The 21,191-nt window shown below is 44.1% G+C and overlaps 1 protein-coding gene across 3 annotated transcripts in view; it reads right to left on the bottom strand.

The window, feature by feature from the left end:
* The window catches only part of grid1a (glutamate receptor, ionotropic, delta 1a), a 144,964-nt gene that overhangs the window by 12,474 nt on the left and 111,299 nt on the right, over positions 1 to 21,191 (bottom strand). For all 3 annotated transcript variants that reach the window (XM_037464767.2, XM_037464768.2, XM_037464769.2), the window contains exons 5-11: positions 19,366 to 19,419; positions 13,719 to 13,892; positions 12,075 to 12,236; positions 11,127 to 11,246; positions 4,288 to 4,389; positions 2,847 to 3,044; positions 1,955 to 2,285 (exon numbers count right to left, since the gene is read on the bottom strand). In XM_037464767.2, the coding sequence (XP_037320664.2) occupies positions 1,955 to 2,285; positions 2,847 to 3,044; positions 4,288 to 4,389; positions 11,127 to 11,246; positions 12,075 to 12,236; positions 13,719 to 13,892; positions 19,366 to 19,419 (1,141 nt within the window). The remainder of the gene's footprint in view (positions 1 to 1,954; positions 2,286 to 2,846; positions 3,045 to 4,287; positions 4,390 to 11,126; positions 11,247 to 12,074; positions 12,237 to 13,718; positions 13,893 to 19,365; positions 19,420 to 21,191) is intronic.

Genomic DNA, 21,191 nt, shown 5'->3' with positions numbered 1-21,191 from the left:
ACCCTTCCTCTTTATCTGTATTTGAAAAATGTTGTTCAGTGATTATTGTGCAATCCTCTACTAAAATGCACATTTTACATGACCTTTTAAAGAACCCCACATTTTGGATTACATCTGCTGTATATTGCACATTTTTATCAATTGAGAAAATATTTGGAGCTTGGGACCAGAATCGAAAAAACAGCGCTTGTTTGACCCACTTATTACCAACACTGAAGTGCAAGGCCTGGATTAATAATGCTGGGAAAAACACGCATCAATGATTTTAGTTTCCATCATTTATTTCCAAACCATCTAGTCTGCAACGTTCCTCGTACACTTGATATATTATTTTACACATCCAATCCACAGTGAGTGCAGTTCTGTTATATTTATTTTACTTCCTGTCCTCTTAATGTTCTCTCCTTGGTGTCTTTAATCCTTTTTTACCCCCTTGTTTTTGTTGAGGAGAAAAGACTGGTTAGTCACTTCAGCGTTTCCATCCTCTCTCTCTTTCGCTGTCATAGCAACTCTATCTCTCCAGATATCCAACAGCATTTGAGGTGCATGAGAAAAATGTCAGCACCCATTTTAATTTTGAAGAGTAAAGCCACAGAAATGTCATCGGAGAGTATCAGGAGTGTGAAATGTAATGAAAACATATTTGCCTGAAAGTGTCACAATCACCACAGCCTCGCCCTTAGGACACCGGGGGGGAAACTGAAGGCCCTGTCAGATGCGTAGCACTCCGGCATCAGTCACTTTTATTACACATGGCTTTGACTGATTTAGTGAGGTCATCGAGTGTGAAATGTGAATCTTGAAACTTCACTGTGATGCAGACTCATTCAACTTTCAAAACAAATACTTTTAACTCTCTAAACACACCAACAAAGTTTTGGGGTTTCATCAGTTCTGGTGCACAAATTCAGATTATTTTCCTTCATCTGACCAACCTCCTCGTTGGAAGGGTACTTCCCCTTCTGAAAAAAACAAGGCAGTGAGGAAATTGGGTGGAGAGTTTAATCTGCATGTACATGGAACAAAACCCAGCCAAGTGTTGGCACATTATTATGAAATCATTGGAGTGTTGCGGTTGCCAAGTTTATGCAATCTGAAAACGGTGCACAATGCATCACAAGTCAGATCCATATCAAAGCGGCCTATACGTAACGTCGCCCCCGGGAACAAAACCCAATCTATCGGGACTGGAACGGAAAGAGGCGGCGTTGGAACGAGAGCCAGAGATGAGGAGAAAAAAAAAGAGAGGCCGGAATTTAGCTTCTCTTGAAATCTGGTCGGCGCTGGGATATAAACCCCCCCCCCCCCCCCCCCCAAAAAAAAGGCTTGATAAGCAGTGTGCCCGACTTTGATAGATGCTGCTCAGGCTACAACATCAGCTGCCGAAGAAGTCGTTTATCCAAAACGGACATACCTGGATCACCACCAGGCCTAAAGACGGGACGTTCCCCTCGACAAGGGCACCTCTAGAAAATGCCACGGTCGGCATTGTGCCTCAAACTGACTCCCTACTGAATCAGCATTGTTGTTCACTGACATCCGCGTGTGCCGTTTCTATTGAGTGGACCCCCCCCCTTCTGAAGGAACCTTCTCGTTGGACTCGAGCCTCTTTTTTTTTTGGCCTCTGCTCTGAAAACGGCACACCCGTGATAAAAAGTGTAATAAGAGGGGAGCCCTATAATGTGTAGCAATCAGTTATCAAAATATATCAATATTAAGACCTGGTTCTGGCTTGTTCTGGCCCAATATGGGGTCCTCTCGTTGTACTTTTTATTCTTGCATAATTTCAAAGTTGAACATGTGAATAGTCCCCAAAGATGCATCAACTGAGTATGTTTTCATTTACTAACAATGACATTTTCTTTCCTGCAGAACACAGAAAGTTTAACTAGCAAGAGGTCGGTGTGTGATTTGTGTAGAATGAAGAAACTCTCCTCAAAACTCTCCGACCCACCTTGTTGGACGAACGCGCCGTAGACAATCCAGATGGCGCTCTGAAGCGACGTGGAGACGGAGGGTGGCGGGTGGCCCCCCGCGTTGCTCTGGCAGCGCGCCGCCTGGATGCGCCTGAGCAGGAAGATCATGACGCCCACCACGGGGACGGCCGCGGCGATGCAGGCCCACACGGCCAAATCGAACGGCGCCAGCAGGGAGAAGATGTTGATCTTCTCCTCCGACTTGCTCATCAGGATCCCCACCGAATAGTCCAGGTAGCGTTTGCTGAAATCCACCACGCTCTCGCGCTCCGGCGTGATGGTGATGGCCGATATGGCCAGGTCGGCTCGCTGTGGAGGGACAGAGTCGCGTTTGAGTAACTGAAACCCTGGGATTTCTGCTCATGTGTCTGCGTCATGCTGAAGTCCCGGATTTCAAATGACCTTCTTCATCAGGCCCATAAAAGTAGGAGCCGGTGCACATTTTTTTGGATTTTGGAACGCTCTCGACAGGAAGAATTGTTATTCAAGGGTGTTTTTCTGCTTAACAGTCAAGTCCACGGAAAGTAAACTTCTCCAACCAGGGCAGTTTACATCATTCCATCGTTATGACCCGGGTCTCAAGCTCTCTGTCAGTCGTTCAGAAAATCAGAAGCGGTTCAATAAATCTCTGATGTCACCCGCTGGAGAAAACCGATGTGAAGATACAGGCTCTTAGCTGATGCAATAGGTTTTTTTTTTGTTGTTTTTTTTTGTGCTAATCTTTTCTACTTTACTGAGCTCTACAATTTGATCCCATTTTTAAATTCAACCGTGTGGCCTAAGTCCCGGGGGAAAAAAAAAAAAGAGAGAAAGATTTGGACTGAAATCTAGACGTTGATTGACTGAGATGAAAAATGAAAACACACCAACCTTGCCAATTAGCTCTCCTATCATTCCATTCCAGGAGCCGTTGTGAAGGGCCGAGCCGTACTTCCCGTCTGCCACTTGGTAAATGTCGTACTTGAAGCCCAGGATCTTGGCCAAGGCATCCAGGACATCGATGGAGAAACCCTTGTATCTCTTGGGTTGGCCCAGAATATTCTCTGCCACCATCACAAAAGGCTCTTCCTGTTTTGAATAGAACATTGAAAGTTTTTTTTATTTTTTTTTGGATAACACACCACTGACGATGCTAATGCAGAGGAACGGGAACGTTTGTGAGCTCTAGTTCTATCCTCCCAAGTTTGGAGAAGAGTAGAGTGCGTGCACTTAATTAAAGGGACATCATTCATCAAGGTGCACCGTAACCTCCTCGCGGGGCCCGAGTGGCGAGCGAAACGAGGAACCCGTGTTCAGTCATCTAAAGAACTTTGGTGTGACATCTCTTTTTTTTTTCATAGTTAAAAACCTCAGCGTAATGAAATAGTTTTTCCCTGCGACTGTTGACCTGTAACACGTGGCGCCCAGCGGCAACGGCTACGGTTAATCAACGTGAAAATTGCCGCTTTAAATTTTTACTGCGCCCACTTCTTCTTCTTTTTTTCGCGGGGTTGGGCGAGGTGTCAGGGCGGAATTAAATAAGGCAACAGAGGAGCGAAGAGACCTGGAGAGGACACGGAGGGCACAGGCGAGAGGAGCTGCTAGAGTGGGCCGGGGCAAATTGCTTGATTAAGTGACTCTGCCAGGGGAGAGCTGAGGAGAACTTATGTGGATAAATATGGTGCAGGTAAATCATGTGTGAAGAAGAAAGAAAATGAAGAGCTGAAAGGCGGGAGGGAAGTGAGTCTTGCTGCTAGAATGCATGACAGTAGTGGAAGGAAAAAAAAAATGCGACTTGTTTTCAACAGCCGTCCGTTGCCCTAGATTCACGGGACAGGATAGAAGAAGAAGAAGAAGAAGAAGAAGAAGCAGATTGTAAGATATCCACTTCTTCAGTTCTTCTCAGATTTTTGGTCCTCCATTCATCTGTGATTCCAGCTCACTAAACCCACTCCAAAGTAGAAACGATTGTTCTTTTTTTTTTTTTTTTTAACCAAGCCTATATTTCACTCAATTGAGGCAGGAATTCATTTATTAAGTACTCATGATACTTCCTCTACTTTCTGGCTTTTAATGCTAAGTCATTCTTCCATTGTGAAACACCAGCAGGGAATGTTAAGTGTCTTTCACGGGGGATGAACATGGCAAAGAGCAAGACTAGTAGTAGGTAAAAGTCATGCTAATTCATCACATATTATCTAGGAGTGTATTTCAGAGAAAACTGTTGCTTATTCTGTGGGTGTGTAGAAGAAGTTATTGAGTGTTATCTTACTCACATAATTGCCCACACGGGTCAAACGTTAAAGAGATTCATTGCACTCCCACAACTTACCGGTAACGTTACAATCTTCAGCATCACTCCCTGCATACCGCTCTCGATCCGATTCTCCTTCAGGCTGCCATTCAGACCCCGAGTAGAGTCCCAAGACGCCAGCTGGTCGGGAGACGGAAGAGAAATCCGAGGGATGGGAAAAACATATCAAAACGGAGTAATTTATAAATAATGAGTTGCAGGATAACAAAGGATGATTATCCAATCTGCCATTTTTCTTTGTCGTTTGTTGTGACATTCAACACTGAGGGGCCGATGTCTCTGTTCAAATCTGAGCTGGTTACCAAGACAACAAGCGCCAGCCATTAGTATGCTGTTTGGACCCTCTCTTCGAGCCCCGCCAATAGATGCTGCGATGTATTGTCCCACTTTGTAAGCAATACAGAGTACCATTATTCAGTCAGATGGAGGTGGGTGTGATGATTATGATGATGATGACGACAACAACGATGGAAGGAGGGTGGGGTGGGGGAGCGCAATGTTAAATAATGAGGACTTTAAAGTAGACTTCATTCTTCTCATCGTGTACAAACAGCCCAACGGACGAAATTTGCGCATCAGTTTTAAGTTCTTTTGGCGCATCTAAAGTATCCCTCACCTTTTCAAATCCCTCATTCCACGCTGTCAGCATTTTGAGCTGTGTCTCCAGTTGTGAAGGCGGTGTTTGTTTAATTCTTAATCAGTGCTGCGAGCGGGACACGGGTCGCGAGGGATCCGACAAATCCTTTGGGCCGGTCAATGAGATTTGAGCTGACAGGACAAGAACTGTGCCTCGGGGCCAAACAACAGGCCGCTTTGGGGCCCCCCCCCCGGCGCGTCTCAGCCTGCAAGACATCAGCCCCACTGGCAGAACCCTCGGCCTCCCCCCCCCCCCCCACGTCCACGGCGACCAGAGACACTCCATTAATACGAAAATAAGCTTTTTTTCGTGTTTGTTTTAATTATTTAAATGCAATTCAATTCAATTCATCCATGCATTTATTGAAAAGATGCACTGCTGTGGATCTGGATATTTCATTCAGTATGAGTAGAATAGTAATACGCTGTTAACAGGAGTAGAGATATTTTTAACTATCGCTTGCTCAAATGTTGAGGCCAAGTTGCGCTTTTATTTTTTCTTACATTGGCACTTTGTTTTGAGCTTGGCGCTGTCAGAAAAGAAATCTGCATATTGTCGTGATGTTAACCTTTTGAAAAGGAAATTCATAATACTACGAAGAAGAAGCCGTAATTACTACAGATACACAAGGCAGCAACACAGGCTCAATGGTGAAGGCAAAATATTTGTGTTTTTCCACAAACCACAGTATGAAATCCCTAATGGTGAATCATGCTCACAGCCTCTCAGCTCGTGTGGGCCTGAGCTATTTTCTCCTCATTCATGATGCGCTCACCAAACGGGCCTTCCTCCGGCTTCACCCGATCACCGTGTCAACGACCTGGAGAGGAGTTGGTTATGGTACTGATCGTTGTAAACAAGGTCATGCAATCATGCACGTATTGATTTGATAATGACCACAATACTGCGATATTTAATTAGCTTGTTAACTTGTTCATCAGTGTATGCAGATGCAGCCGAGTGTGCCCAGCCTTGGTGTGTGTGTGTGTGTGTGTGTGTGTGGGTGCGTGATGACTCGGTCTGCGTTGCCTGCTTCACAGGGGGCTATTTTCTCCATGAGCAACTTTGTCCACCGTGAAAAGCGGCCAAGCAATCTCTGCTCTGTAAAACTGAAGAACACTAAAGAGGAACACTTCTACTTCACAGAGCTTTGAGCACCGGCACGCCACCGGGAAGGTCGCACACGGCAGCGCATACAAACCGCCCAGCAGCAACACAACACTACACACACACAGCGCCGTCTCCGACTGCAAAGAAAGTGTCTCAAGGACACCCTTTTGACCTTACTTAGAAGGTGAGAATTATTCTGTCTATGAAACACATGACCAGACCAGCAATCATTTGAGTGCTTGATAGCAAACAAAAAAAAAAAGAAGCTTTTCTATCTATTTTATAGTTTGTGTCAACTCAAGTTTTGGGAAAAAGTCTTCCCTTTAAATATGCAAAGCTATCAGTCACTAAGAGCATTCTCCACCTCATGGAAGTGCGACCAGAACACTAAGTGGCTCCCTCCTATGACTTTATTGTTTTGTACTACAGTGGGAACCGAGAATATCGACCCGAACCGCTTCAGAAAAGAATAAGCGATAACGGGGCCGCTATCTAGGTAATGGTTACAATGCTCAATACCATAAAATAATGATGTGTAATTGGGATGAGCGAATGTCAATGTCCATTTGAAAACGACAATGGGACAGAAGTCAAGTGACCGCTCATTCATAGCGCCGCCATTGTCTGGATCGCAGTACCAAAGAGCCTACAGAAAGGAACCATTCAAACTGGATCATTATCAACACTGGGCCGCAATTTGCTGATAGCGTGCTTCTTCTCTTGCTCTTCTAGCTCAGTTGGTCATGCTAACAGTCTTCTTATGGACCCACAATGCTTTGTGTGAAAGCACCCGCTGGATTGACGATGCTGTGAACATGCGCTATAATTACTACCAGTAATGGCATTGATAATGATAGCAATGATAATACAACATTAATAATGAATGTCTAGTTGTTGTTCCTTGTCTATTTAAAGACATTTAAAGACGCCGCCCAATGAGGCAGGATTTACTTCATACCACTGAGTCAGAAAAAGAGAGCAAGGAAATAAACATTAACACTTTGAAGAGGGACACGAGGGAGTAGAAACGGTGATGTTTAGATCGTATCGTTGAACATGAATGTTGACATTATGGTGATGTTGCCAATCACATTTCGCATATTGTTTCCTGCTTTCTAGCCACGACTGAAAGAAATCAGAGGCAGTAAATTAGATCAAGTGAGCTGATTAAGGAAATCACTCAGAGAAACGCACAATATGAAAACCACTAGTCAGTACTTTAATTAGAAAAGGGCCGTAAAAGCAAGTAGAGTTTCCCTTTGCCAACCTCTATACTCCAATAAAGTGCTGCAATCTAAAAAGGCGTTCAGATGACATGAGAATGATGCAAAACAGTGACTTCCTGGCCCAGGTGATTAGGTGATGCTCTGCATTTAAAGTCAATTGAATACAGCTGGAAACATTTTATTCCATGATGAATTGGAAAAACATGCGATGCAACAAATTGATATGTGGAGCAGTGTCATCCACTTTGCAAGTCCATGGCAACGACCTACAAACGGTGTGTGGTGCCACTTCAGCGATTTCCTTTAAATACAGACTGTGAAAAAAAAGGCAATTGGCACACAATTACACTTCAGCATATTACAGCATTACCGTGTTTCACAATACTGCCTTCATTTAACCGTTTGTGGCAAAAATAACTTGACCGATCTTATACGGTTTTTGATCCCGTTTAGTTTGATATGGAAGCATGTTTTTTCCATTTAACCGTTTCAAATCTGTAAAATGGGGTAATGAGAACATTTTGGCTCGTGCGACGTTACCCCTCCGCCTCAGTGCTGTCCTTTGTCTCCCTGCAGGTGAAAATCCAGGCAGCTGGGGGGGGAGTTGAAAAAAAACTGTAGGTGCCAGAGAATAAGTTGCCAAAAGCTCAAAAATCTCTGTGCCTGGCAAATTAATCACTGGATGAACAGCCCTCTCAACCCCCTGCAGATCTACGTTTGGCAAGAGGGAGTCTTCAGAGACCTTAATGCCATTCCAGCCTCTTTAGCCCGACGAGAGAAGGTCGAGCGACAAGCGTAGGGGACACATGGGGCCAATCTGCCCCCCCCCCCCCCCCAAAAAAACCTCACATCCACATACGTCACCGATCCCCGGTTGATGATGGTCTAATAAGAACAATCTGTCCTGTCATCCAAACCTGCCTGGTCGATCGCAATCAAGGAACGGCCCGATTGCCTCGATTAGGTGTCTGTTGTGCGCGCTGCTCCAAAGGCATCGGCGGGGTTGTGAGTTACGCCTCTAAAGACGCATTTGCGCAGCCCGTTCCAGACGGGGGGGGGGGGGGGGGGGTTGTCTGTTCCCCCCCCCCCCACTGTTCTGTAGAACGTTGTTGCTCTGCTGCTAAGCATTCAGCGGAGGACGTCTCTGCAGGCGAGACAGCCGGCGTGTTTTTGTGTCACGCGTTCTGTTTGGTTTGGTGCAACAAAAAAAATGAAAAAGTGCAATAAGGGGACTTCTTTAGCGGTTTTGCATGATGTCTGTACCAAAAGGGGGTTATGAGAGAAAGGGTTAAGAGTGAGTGATATTTGACACACGGTGCCAAGGTATAAATAATTAGTTGACTTCATTGTTTTTACATACGGTACCAGGCAAAAGTTTGGACACACTTTCTTTTTCAATTCAAAGAGAAAGTATGTCCAAACCTTTGCCCGGTACTGAAAAAATAATATATATATATATTTATAGATGGCCATTTTAGAGGCAATGTTCTTCATCAAGAAGACAAACGTCATCACGAGGATAGTATTTTATAGAATAGCGCGAATGTCACTATGAATGCAATTTGGATTATTCATGCAATAATGCCAGCACTGCACACACAACCGAGGCATGAATACTGCATGATGCATGCAAGTCGCCTGGCTAGGAGGAACAATTACATACAAGTGGATTGACTTTTCTCCACGGAAGAGCTTTGTGTGAGCTGGAAGTCGTTAGCAATATCTGCTTAGGGACGAGCTGACACATCAATAAAAGCAAACTGGGAAACCAAAACAACAACAACAACGGCATCGATCACTCTGCTGCGGCACTGGATGGTGGAGAAAACTCACAGTGGCCATTCAGGAAATAGTATTTCAGTCTTCATTACAGTGTCTAACCAGAAAGACGCCTCATCTAAGAGCCATCAGGCTGGGGAGAAAATGGACTGAATGCAGATAAACGATGATGGAGAGGGACCCGAAGCAGGGCTGAAAAATGAGGGGAAAGGGAAGAGGACAAGAAGGGAGCAAAGAGGACAGGATGGGAGATGAGATGAGAGGGGAGAGATAAAAGAGGGGACGGGAGAGGGGCAAAATGAGCTTGGCTCTGAGAGGTGGATGTCGGTCGTGGGGGCGTGAGGGGGGGGGGCACACCATTCAATCACTGTTACACTTCACTCCCAAAAATGCATAGACCTGACAGCATGATATTATTGTTGTTGGAGATCCATGAAATGGTGCGATGGGCTTGTATAACCTACACGTAAGCATATCTATTTAGAGAGACAGACACAGAGTACATTTCATCTATATATATATATATATATACACATGCTACGGAACAAACAACTGCACTGGGTGTATTTTTAATCCCATTATTGGGCCTCGCTGTCCTCTTCTCCCTGTAATGATTTTGAGATCCAAGCGCCCACGTGCTAGCGGGCTCCGTGGCCCCTGCTCCTGTTTGCCGGGCTCCGTGCTCTTAGTGACTGAGATCCAGAGCAATACATGTCGGTGCGCTAATGCGCTCATTGCTTGTGTGTTGCTGAATGTGTGACCCTGCAAGTCTTCCTCGTGTGTGTGTGTGTTTAAATACATGGCACCGCACGCGGCGCGTATCCTCCCAGCTTATCCTAATGGCCACGTTATGATGAATTGGCTCCGTGATATCAGTTGGGCTGAGTGGTGATTAAATCTTCATTACCGCTTCTGGTCAGTCCTGCTCTACATAGATTGCAGAGAAACTCCATTCTTCTTCATTCCGCAAGAAGCCCCTGACTGAATCGGGACATCGAGAGCCACAAACAAATTACAGCTAAGGGAAGAGTGCACAAATAATGGTCTCAGTCCTTCACTGCAGCACTCAACAAACCAGGACCGGCTTCTCAATAAAGACTCTGTGATCAGCTCGTACGGCTCATAAGCTCAGCATCTAGACCAGATGTGCTCTGACAAAAGTCAAAGTAGAATTGCTAGGTTCTATTTTTTTTTTGCGAAAAACAAACACACTTGTTTTGTGAGTGAAGTTCATTCCCTCCTAAATCCCTAAAGCCGGGGTGGATGGCTGTCGTGGTGAAATGGAAAAAAAGGAAACGGCAGTTGAGGATGTCCAGTAGAGGGCGACCTGATACCTGCCCCCCTGCCAGATGTTAAGCCAAGCAACCGAGGGCTCTTAGAGATCACAGTTAAGCTGATTCCACTTTTTTTCTGTAAACATTAATTCATTCATTGCCTTCACCTGAAATCCAAAAAAAGAAAGAAATGCAGGATCTTGAAATATTAGGCTTAGAAGGGATCAATGAAAAACATCACACTCAAAAACAACGGGCAGTTAGATAGCTTTCAGAATTTTCTTTTGCTAACACTTGAATGGACCCCTATGATTTCTACTGGAAGTGGTCCTCGATTCTGATGCTCGAGGACAAAGTGTCTTGCAGGTCTTTTTACCGTCCTTGTAGTATATCAGCTGCAGCTGGCATAATGAACTATTAGAGAAGACGTAAACCCTGCAAGACAACAGTTTCTGAAGTGCTGGTATTGAGAACCTCAACGTAAGGTTTTCAAGGGGGGGTGGACTACAGAAAATAAGAAAAGGCTTAATTGCGCTGTTATTTCCCCACTTACACAGTAAGTGGTCACATTGAAAGAATGTCTTGGAAAAGCTATTTTCATAAGTGGTTTCATAGTTCCTGCTGTTTCCTTTAACACACACAGAATGGACAGCTATGCGAGTCAGACAATTGCCTCCACCAGGAGAAAGCTTCTGATATGAAGTTCTGTTGAGAAGCTCTTCTAAAGCATTGACTACACAGTATAACTGGGACAGTTGCTTCATTTTGCATATATAAAAAAAAACAAAAAAAAACATGTGTATTATGGTATAAATCATGTTTTAGACTGACCCGTTTCACATCTTTCCCAAATGTCTCACTGTAGCTGGTTCCGAGAATCTCAAACTGCACATGGGAATTGGAACCCTCGGCGCGAAAGTCCATCACTCCTGTCAGGCCACTGATGCGTCCCTGTAGCAACGACACGCAGAAAGTACTTACTGCGGGAGACGTCACAAAAAACAAACAAAAATAAATAAAAACGCAGCCGCGTTTAGTGGCGTTTGTGCGCTTGCCTCCCGCAGGTGTGAGTAAACACGGCCTGCAATTGTGAATTAGTACATGCACCAAAACCCCATTATCGCATTCTAGTATAATTACATGTTGGGATTAATGGAATTAACTTACTTCCCTACAGAGTGTGATGCTTAGAGCATGGACATACAATAATGAGAATATTATCAACCGGAGGAAGTTTTTTACTCGCTCACACCACTGGATTCGGGCTAATGGTGTTTCGGTGTAATTCTTGTAGATTCTTTACTTCGGTTTGAACTGTGCGCACATCGGAAAAAGGAAAATGGAGTTTGTGTTTGGTTTGAACGACATCAACGCACATGACGTCCCTTCTTGGCCCTGCTCGGCCATCTCGCTGCACGTCGCCCTCCAGATTCAACCCGGCGTGACTCTTTGCATCAATGGAAAATCCCGTGGTACTTTCCGGTGTGCAGCATTATTTTAATGAAAGAAACTGAGATTCTTTTTGCAATTCCAATCCCGAGGCCAAACCTAGAGATCCTGTTCAATCATTAACCTCTTTTTGGGTATGTTTAAAACAAGGGAAATTCAATCTGAGGAAAGTTCCAAGCAGCGTAGCAGCTCTTCAGAGTGCTCGACTGATTGAATCTTTAAACATAAAAACTCAAACCTTTTTGCAGAAAAATAATTCATTACTTCTTACAAAACAGCAATTATAAAGAAACGGTTTTGTTGAGCAGGAAATGGTTCCCACTGGAATACCTTTTGGATGGTGTCCAACATAGACCATCCTCCATTCCAAGGCTTGGTGGACTTCCTCATGCAGTTGAGGCTGGCCATACTGTGCCACTTCCTGTCCTCCAGTTTTCTGTAGAAGGCGTTGGCCAGCATCAAAACACTGTCATACAAGTAGAGATTGGACACCTGTTGGAAATAAAATAAAAACATTTTTTTAACATTTAAAAAAAAATCATTTTTCTTCTTATTTACATTATTTAACGGCAGCAACGTGAAGCCATCGGCCGCCTCCCTCCTGCTGTCCGCATGTTTAAACTCAAACGTGATCTGAAGTCGAGAGACTTGAAACGGCTTCTGCTTCAATTGAACCCCATCGAAGGAATGCAATTCAGTTGCCGTCAGTCCAACTGTCTCCCTCGGACTTCAATGCAGCCTGTCAGGACGCATGTCCACGCCTCCCGTCCCACTGTGTGACAGTGGATTTGATATTTCCTCTGGGTCAAGTCAAGTCAAATTCCCCCCCACGACAGAAGATCCAACCCACGCAGCTCGGGGGGGCCCTGGGTTCACGAAGCCCCTTCGGGAGTGGGGCCGAGCCTCCGAGTGGTGGGACGTCACAAGAGTCAAGTGCACTTGGCCCGAGGTTGCTAAGTCGAGGGGGGGGGAGCGGTCTAGATGCAGTGCAGCGCAGTGGCTCTGGGCAGCTGAGGTCACGCCGCAGTGGAAAAGGGAAAGTGCAGGGAAGGCGTTGCGATCTTGAATGGAACTGAACTGCCTTCACCCGATGTTTGACCCTCCTTCAGGTGGAATATTGAGGAGTGTGGGTGCACACGCCACATGGTTTTAGCCATCTGTTTGGAGTGTGGTAAGGAAAGGAAAATGAACATTTCAAAAGAGCTACAGGGAACTCTGCTGTTGCACTCTGCTATTTATTGGGGGGGGGGGGGGCGGAGGAGGCACTCTCGTGTTATGCTTCAGTTGGGATGGATTTTCATGTTGATGGAAAAAGCTTTTACTTACTTTATATAAACAACATATTAACCGATTCACCAGTTATTTCCCATGTCCCACTGACCCAGTCCTTTTATACGCATGGTCACGTCCCTTGTAATTTCCTGATATTGGGATTTCAATCTATTTTAAGTACCATAAATAATCAGTAAATATTTCTGGTACTCGGCAGAGGCTTCTCTACACCGCCGTGGCTGCAGGCTGTCTAGAAAAACATCAAATTCAAGTCTTTTTCTTGAAATAGTCACTCGTGGGATTAAATGTAACAGATTGGCTTCAAACTGACCGCAGACATTAGAAACCTTTTACAGCAACTCAAATGCTGGAATCACTAAATCACTCAAAATATACTTTTTTGAGATTATTTTGTTGTTTAGCAGGATGTTTTTTCAACAGTTCTCGGTTTTATTTGGCAGAGCTTTCGGCCAGGGTATATTGTACAAAGATTGTACAATATTTATTTTGCCCTCCATCCATATTTAAACATCGATGAGGTCAAATAATATCATGGGAAAAGTAGTCCAAAAATATTGAATCAAAAGTCCAAATATCTAAGGTGGAAATATTTCCTGGAAAGAAAAAAATATCTTAGTTTGATCTACGTGAACTAACTGACACTGCGCATCAGTAGCCAAACATCTCTGAGGGCTCTTTCACCTCCAGGGACTGCAGATAGCCTTCCTGCGGGTCACAGAGCAGGGAGGAGATGCGGTGATTGTTCCTCATACAGCGAACGTTGGTGTCTCTCCACAGTGGGAAGATCTGCCGGATGATGGTCATCCTCCCCAGAGAGCTGTGAACCAGCTCCATGATGTCTGCGTCACTCACCTCCTGAATATGAAGACAGCAGGAAAAAAATCTTTCCATTTCTTCTAAATTAGATTTTTCGTCACAACACAAAGAGAGAATTTATCATGAGGTGAAAATTAGGGGTTTGTTTGCCTTGGTTGCTCCTGCTCCTTTAAAATATCACATGACATCATCGTGGGCTACAGAGCAATTAGACAAGAGATCAAGTCACGTAGTTCAAACAAGTAAAATGGCAACAAAGGAACAAAAATGTCAACTCAATTTTGAATGTTTGAATACTTTTATTTGTAGCTGTTCGAGGGACATAAATCCAGTAAATACTGTATTAAAAAACGATCATTTCAAACCTGGCTTTATTCTGCAGTTGACCCTATTCAATAACCACGCGGTAGAAAAACATTTAAATCCAATGCTATCGTCACGTGTCATCTTAGTATTCACCATCGTCATCGTCTACAAAAAAAAACGCACTTGTTTTTGTTATTCACGTCCGATTGACCAATCGGCGAACATTTCGAGCATGTCCTCGACGGCGTGGTCCCTGCTCCGAGTGGTTGGAGATCTACGCCTAGATACGAGCAGGGTCAGATCAATATTCATGAGACATTGAGCGACCTCCTCGTCTCCGGAGTCGGGACAGCGGTCAATGCAGAGGCAGACAGTCGGCCTCGCGGGACACGTCGTCGCCCTCGTGCAATATCGGACGTAAAAGCCGCCGGGGGGGGGTTACTGTCGGGTCGAGACTTGGAGCCGCTCCGGGGGTTGATGCGGCCCTTAATGACACAGCCGGAATCTCGCCTTCCGGGCCAGTTTTTTCCTAATCAGATGTTTGGATCTCTCCCTTCTGCGTCGACCTTCTGTTGTTCCTTCTGATCTCTGGCCTCCCACCCGGTTGATTTTTCTTCTGGCTTCTGGCTTATTATGTTTATTTCAGCTGTCAATCTGGAGATTTCTTCACATCATTTGCACAAAATAAGGGTTAGACTGTTAAACCGACTTCTTTTTTTCTCCCTTTTTTATCATGTCATTTCCATATTTACATTTCCAATGCAAAACCGCCTAATGGCAAGCAAACCCAATTGATTATATGGATTCTATCAACCAGAGCCAATGTTCCCTGAGCTTTCATTTGTGTAAAGTAAAACACTCCTCAGGTGATTCTAGCTCATTTGGTTTAATCCTCTGAATATTTTTTCTGACTCAGTCAGGTGGAAATTCTGAATATTCACGAGGTGCCGTGACTCATAAACCGCTTTAAATATACAACCAGATTTAGGTTTTTGCACATTGGAGGTAACCTGCTTCCGTTTCTGAGTAAACACGATAAAGCGCCGACAACCAAAAAAACTGTTGATCCACAAATGAAATTCAGATAACAGATCATCCTCTTTGTGCTGTTCAGTCAGTGTTGTTAATCATTCACAAGAATGAATTGAAAAGAATTGCGCCAATCATGACAATGATTTAATTTGGAGGTTGAACTGCTTTTTAAATCTGAAGTAAGGGGAAGACGATGCAAACCACACTGAGTATTATCGGTCGCTGGAACCAGATAATTGGTGTCCTCTTGTTTGCAAATATAAAACTCATGGAACAACCATGTGTCTCCGCTGATTTAACTGATCTGATCTGAGTTGCAATATTTCAATGCATTTATCAAAATGAAGCTTTTCCTCTTCAATATTCATCGAAGAGAGGACAAATGAAACATGTCGTTCATGTGAGAAACCACAAAATAGACATTGTATAAGACATTTTAGAGCTTTTGTGACCAGGATGTCGAATGTAAAGATATTGGAGAGGGATGAAAATATTTCAATTAGGAGTTTGAGTTCTGTATGCATTGGTTGTTTTGTTTAAAACAAAAGTTGTGTTTCTGTCACTACTACTGGTTTTCTTTTAATTCATCAATGAATTAATCATGTGTATGTGCATCTTCTATTAAGTAACAACCACAAAAAAAAAAGACAGTAGCCTTCGAGGGAAGGACTTTAAATCAAACTTAAAAAAGGAAGCACCATTTGCAAACGCCACGAGGGCTCGGGCAAGCGGAAATGTAACGCAATTTCATGCTAAATTGCGCAGCACCATCTGATCTGAATCAACACAGCATCAGCTCCACCGACCAGCTCGGCCCCCGGCCGCTTCATTTGGGACGCGTGATTCATCAATCCAGCAAAAAAAAAACCACCGCTTTCACCTGCGTGGATGACGCGTGGTGGTTTTGGGACTTGACATCCGACTGGTGCTCAGTCGTAATGACACGTAAAATAAATGTGTGACATGCAAATAAACGACGTGGATTGATAGAGGAACGTGCTGTGCAGACTCCCCCATCACACCGCTCATTGTTGTGTGGGTTCTGAGGGGCTTCTGGGGGCTGCAGTGAGTCATATTCGACACGAGATGACTGTAGACACGGTGGTTAGTGGAGGGGAGTCGCCTGGTCCGGGGTCCTTTTTTTTTAGATTTATGACCATGAGGCGGGATGTCTCCTGTGGTCACCGTTTGTGGGTAAGTCCTTGATTTTGAAGTCAGAAAAATTGGGTTTCTGCCATGGATTTCCATTGTGGTTGATGGTACAAAGAATCTGAGCAGCAGATCCAGGGTTTTGATGAATGCGATGCTATTCAGTACTTTGAGTAATCAACAAGTTAATTGGAAAATTGGAACATTTTTTTGTTTTCTTCTCACATAAGCAATTCACTTTCTTCTCCCACAGCCAAGTGTGCCGGAGATTGCGTCAGAGAAAGAAAAAAAAAGAGAGAGAGGGGGGTTTCCATCTCAGCTCCGTGACGGGCAGTTTCCTCAAGACATCAGTCACAGAATGACCGTCTCTCCTCGACTCTGTCTGTCTGTCACAGCGGACACGGGCCACCTAATCCGTCAAAACGTTCGGAGGTGTCACCGTCTCGCCTTCAAAACGAAGGAAAAAAACAAAAAAAAAGACAAAAAAAACAAATTTTCCCAGAATGTGCAATCCATCTGAGTCCAGCAGACAGTCCCGGAGGCAGACGACCTTCCCGCGTGTTCGGTGGGACGCAGTAAATCCTCGTGGCCTCCTGCTCACATCGAGCTGCACTTCTTACATCACATTTAAATGCTATTTTTCTCTTTTCTTCTCCTGTGTTACGAACAAGTGTTGCGCCCCCTGGAGGCTGGTGAACAAACCCACTGCTTGGGTTTCACACGGCAGCTAAGGGAAACTTTTTGGAGAGAAAAGTTCATCTTTTTGAATTTTAAAGAAAATAGATTTTAGATATTTCTATTGTTTGTGTATTGTCTTCCCTGGATGGAGCTTTTGTCAAACTGCACATGGGATGCAAAACGGGAGAAAAAAAAATCCTTTCCTTTTGGATTTTGACATCTATACAACAAAGCTGAGGATACCTCGGCCTCTGCTGCTTTATGCTTGTGGATTTTAAATTGTGTACTAAACTGAGTACATCCACCTGTATTCAAAAGCCTTCAAGTTTTGTTTATCCGTCAGACTGTTCCACGTGACCCTTCTCCGACGTGCGCTCATGCTCACTCATCACCACCATCGCCATCTTTTTCTTGCCGCCCGTCTCCATCCATCTCGCTCTGTGCTCCTATCGCGTAGTTAGCTCGGGCGGCTACATCCATCGCGCCACGCGTTGCCCGCTGGTGGCAGATTAGCATAAACGCTTTGTCGTGAGAGTTGAATGAAAAGTGAGACCCGGCCGACTACCGCGGGAGGGGTAGGGGGGGGTGGAGGGCACACAGTCAATCACAGGTGCATCGAGGGGTCGAGAGTCAAGTTGTTCCTGCTAAACACGAAGCCCTTTGTAGCTGTGCAGTGAGGTGGAAGTTCAGAATTCACCAACAGTCGCTACGAAAAGCCAATGATTGTTGTCTGATGAGAAATACAAATACACTAATGGTCGGTCTGAGGATGTGTCTGATTATGTGTTTGTCCGTCCTTCCACGCGATCGAATGAGTGCGTTTTTGCTGTGAGGCATCTGAGATCACACCAGAGGCTCATGGAAACAAATTCATTTCAATTTCACTTCGAAATAAATTGTGGACATATTATTTGCTGTTATTTACACGACTGGATTCAATTTACACGATGAATCGTGTTGTTGATGAATGAACTACAAATTGAAAGGTTCTGATAGAGGAGGTTGATCTAGTAAGGTCAGCTCTGAGTTCATCTCTTATCCTTGTTCTGTGGATGAGAGGAGCTCTGGAGGCCAATGCAGTTGAGGAAAATAGTTTGAATGGTAATACAATTTTGTCATTGGCCTTTTCAAGAGGGTTATGGGTTTTTTTATTTTGTTTTAAGGTGATTGAGTTTGACAGCAAGGGAAAAAAAATCATTAAAAATTACAGGAAGAAGAAAAGAAAACCAAAGAATAAGTATCTATAGTTTCACTGTGGTTAGAGATCCGTAAAGGAAAGAGAATGGGGGGATGTTTATGACAGATACAACCAGGAATATTCCTACTTTTAAATAGCTCCAACCATTGAACGAATGCCGTGGATATTAATATGCCATTAGTCCATATTTTATAGCTAGTTGTCTCAGTGGTTGGCTCCACTAATTGATTAAAAGCCATGAATGGATTTGTATGTGAATGCTGTTTAAGATGAAGAATTAACATCCTAACTTGATACTTCAGTTTTGCGTATGCTGCAATGCACAGTTAAGTTATTTGAAACACATAAAAGGTAGTTAATCTTTAAAGGTTCATTATAGTCCAAAATGAGATCATTCAGGCTTTCACACACACACACAAGTTTTTTTGCACTTTGAGCCTCATTAGCTCTCGTAAATCAATATCTAAGCTACTGAACAACACTGTAATTCTGTAACGAGTTTATTTGCCACACCGAACTACTACAGTGAATAGTGCCTGGGATACACACGTACATTAATCATGCTACATGGATTTTGGATCAATACGTGTCATGTTTTGAATGTGGAATGTTTAAGTGAAAGTGTGACATTCAATTTAAACACATGGCTATTGTCTGTGTGTGTGTGTCTGTGTGTGTGTGTGTGTGTGTGTGTGTGTGTGTTAGTCAGACAGCTCCACTGCTCCTATATCATGTATATCTAGTTGGAGAAAACTTTTGTCTATCCATTCCGATCCCGACTCTCCAAATCAGGGAGATGCGGCGCTGCAGCTGATGGCCGAGCCCACTGTTCTGTATTCACAAAGTGTACCTGAATTTTTCTGTTGTTGCAGCCACTTTAGGAGACCATTTAAGTCAATGTCAGACACACAAAGCCCTGCTTTAACAGAGGGGGGGGGGGGGGGGGCACACCAACAGGTAAACGGAAGGCAATTATAGAATATCAAATAAAGGTTCAGCCTGTGTTCAAATAAAACCAATTCAAACCAATATGAAAGTGACAGTGTTTAAATGTGTTTGTGCAAACGAGACCACGTGGACAGAAGCAAACTGTCACTAAGGTTCAAACTCACTCAAGGTTCAAACCAGTACGTGTGTGTTCGGCCTCACCTCGTTGGCGTAGACCCAGTGACTGTCCTTGGACGCCAGGTTGGTTTCCACAGCCTGCAGTGATGGATAAAATGACAAAGACAGAGGACATTTTTAGGAACCTTGTGTGCAAATCATTGGGATCTTACAACGGTCAACGTCCAAATCCCCCTTTGAACTTACTCAATTATATCAATTATAATTTCATATCTCTGAGATTATAGAAATTCATCAAAATTCATAGGCATTTTCTTTCCTTCTAAATCAGTCCCCCCTCAACTCTGAGGAGTGTAAGGATCGGCTGAGACGTCTTAAAGGTTCTGACGAGGAACGAGACCCGTAACGCCGACTTCTACAGAGCACAGCGGCTCGGAACCTGGTTTCACTGGACACCTTTTCAAGGGGAGGATGCGAGGAGGATTGCTCCCAGATAATCCACCCACTGGACAAAACCTTTTTTTTTTCCAGTTAAGCATTGAGGTGTCAGGGATCAGACGGACCCGTTTGTGATTGGCCAACTCTAATGAAACGCTTTTTACTCGCTACTTGCTGCTTTTTGGGTTTCGGTTGAGTTTTGGGTTTCGGTGCAGCATTTTCACTCCACAAACAAGGCGCTCATGAATAATGGCTACCTGGCGCACAGCACGCAAACCCAAAAGCTGCCAATTGACTATTTAACCTTGGAGGCGTCGTGATTTGGTTTTAATGCTCCTCTCATTCCCAGATTGGTCTCATGAAACGGCAACAGACCGGCACGGATGCAAGAGCGATGTTTACATCCGAGGGTGAAATGCAGCGTCTCTCGAAACTAAAACATAATAATGGTGACTGAGCTGAATAAAGTTATGCATGTAGGTGTGGGTGTGTGTGTGTGTGTCTCTCTGTGGGTTTTCTTGTCTCTGGTGCAATTATTTGCAGGCGTGGAAGATTACGAGAAGAATGACTGGCTGACATGTGGAAAGACCAGATTTTTTGCAAAAAGTGAACCAAAAAAAAAAGCAGAAGCAGATAGAAGGGAAGGAACTTTGGTGCTGAGTTACATAATAAATATCTTTATTTAGAAACATCAGCACTTAAACCATCCCTGAATAAAATTTGATTGTTCGCTTTGATGAGAGTCGTAACTTGAAACATACTTTTACCAGCAAAACACAGAAGACTTTCAGGTTAAAAGAACACTCTGGGTCTCTTTGATTAAGTACGATGGGGAAATATCTGCAGAAGCCTTTTTCACGTGTGAGTAACCCATTGTTTAAAATCATAATAATGAATGGCCTGTCCTGAGAGAAAAAAAATCTAGAAGAATAACTCTGAGTCACGAGCGACGGTTCATTGTCCCAGACTAAATCTGTCACCTGTCATAATGGCAACCCCCCCCCCCCCCCCCCCAAAAAAAAACCAACAACAGTGAAATACAGTCGTGTGGGTTATCTAATGTGCATTAGCTGGGATTCAATGTTTTGTCCCGGCCACGACGAGACTCGACTGATCACTCGACGATCAAAGACACCATATAAATAAAGCCTTGTTAAGCTAAATGGTGTTTGCGAGCTGCCGTATAAATTTGACAAACGCGGCACGCCGAAGTGTCTGAGAGCTGCTAAGGCAGAATGAGTGCCGCGCTGAATTCAAACCTAATCACTTGGAGGTAGTTAAGTATGTAATTTTCCTCCGACATCAATCTAAGAAAGCAAAAGGGGAGAATAAATAACATTTTGAACCTCACAGGAATTAAAACACACTGATTGCAGAGTCATTATGAAAAAGGACGTCTCGGGATTCAAGGCTGCTTTTTGTCTGAGCGATTACTACAGTTAAGATCTTGTCCTAATTGAAAAGCGCCTGGA

Source organism: Pungitius pungitius, chromosome 13 (assembly GCF_949316345.1).
Source record: "Pungitius pungitius chromosome 13, fPunPun2.1, whole genome shotgun sequence".
Taxonomy (NCBI): Eukaryota; Metazoa; Chordata; class Actinopteri; order Perciformes; family Gasterosteidae; genus Pungitius; species Pungitius pungitius.
Note: the sequence above shows the minus strand (reverse complement) of the source record. Positions and strands in the feature narration are given on the sequence as shown.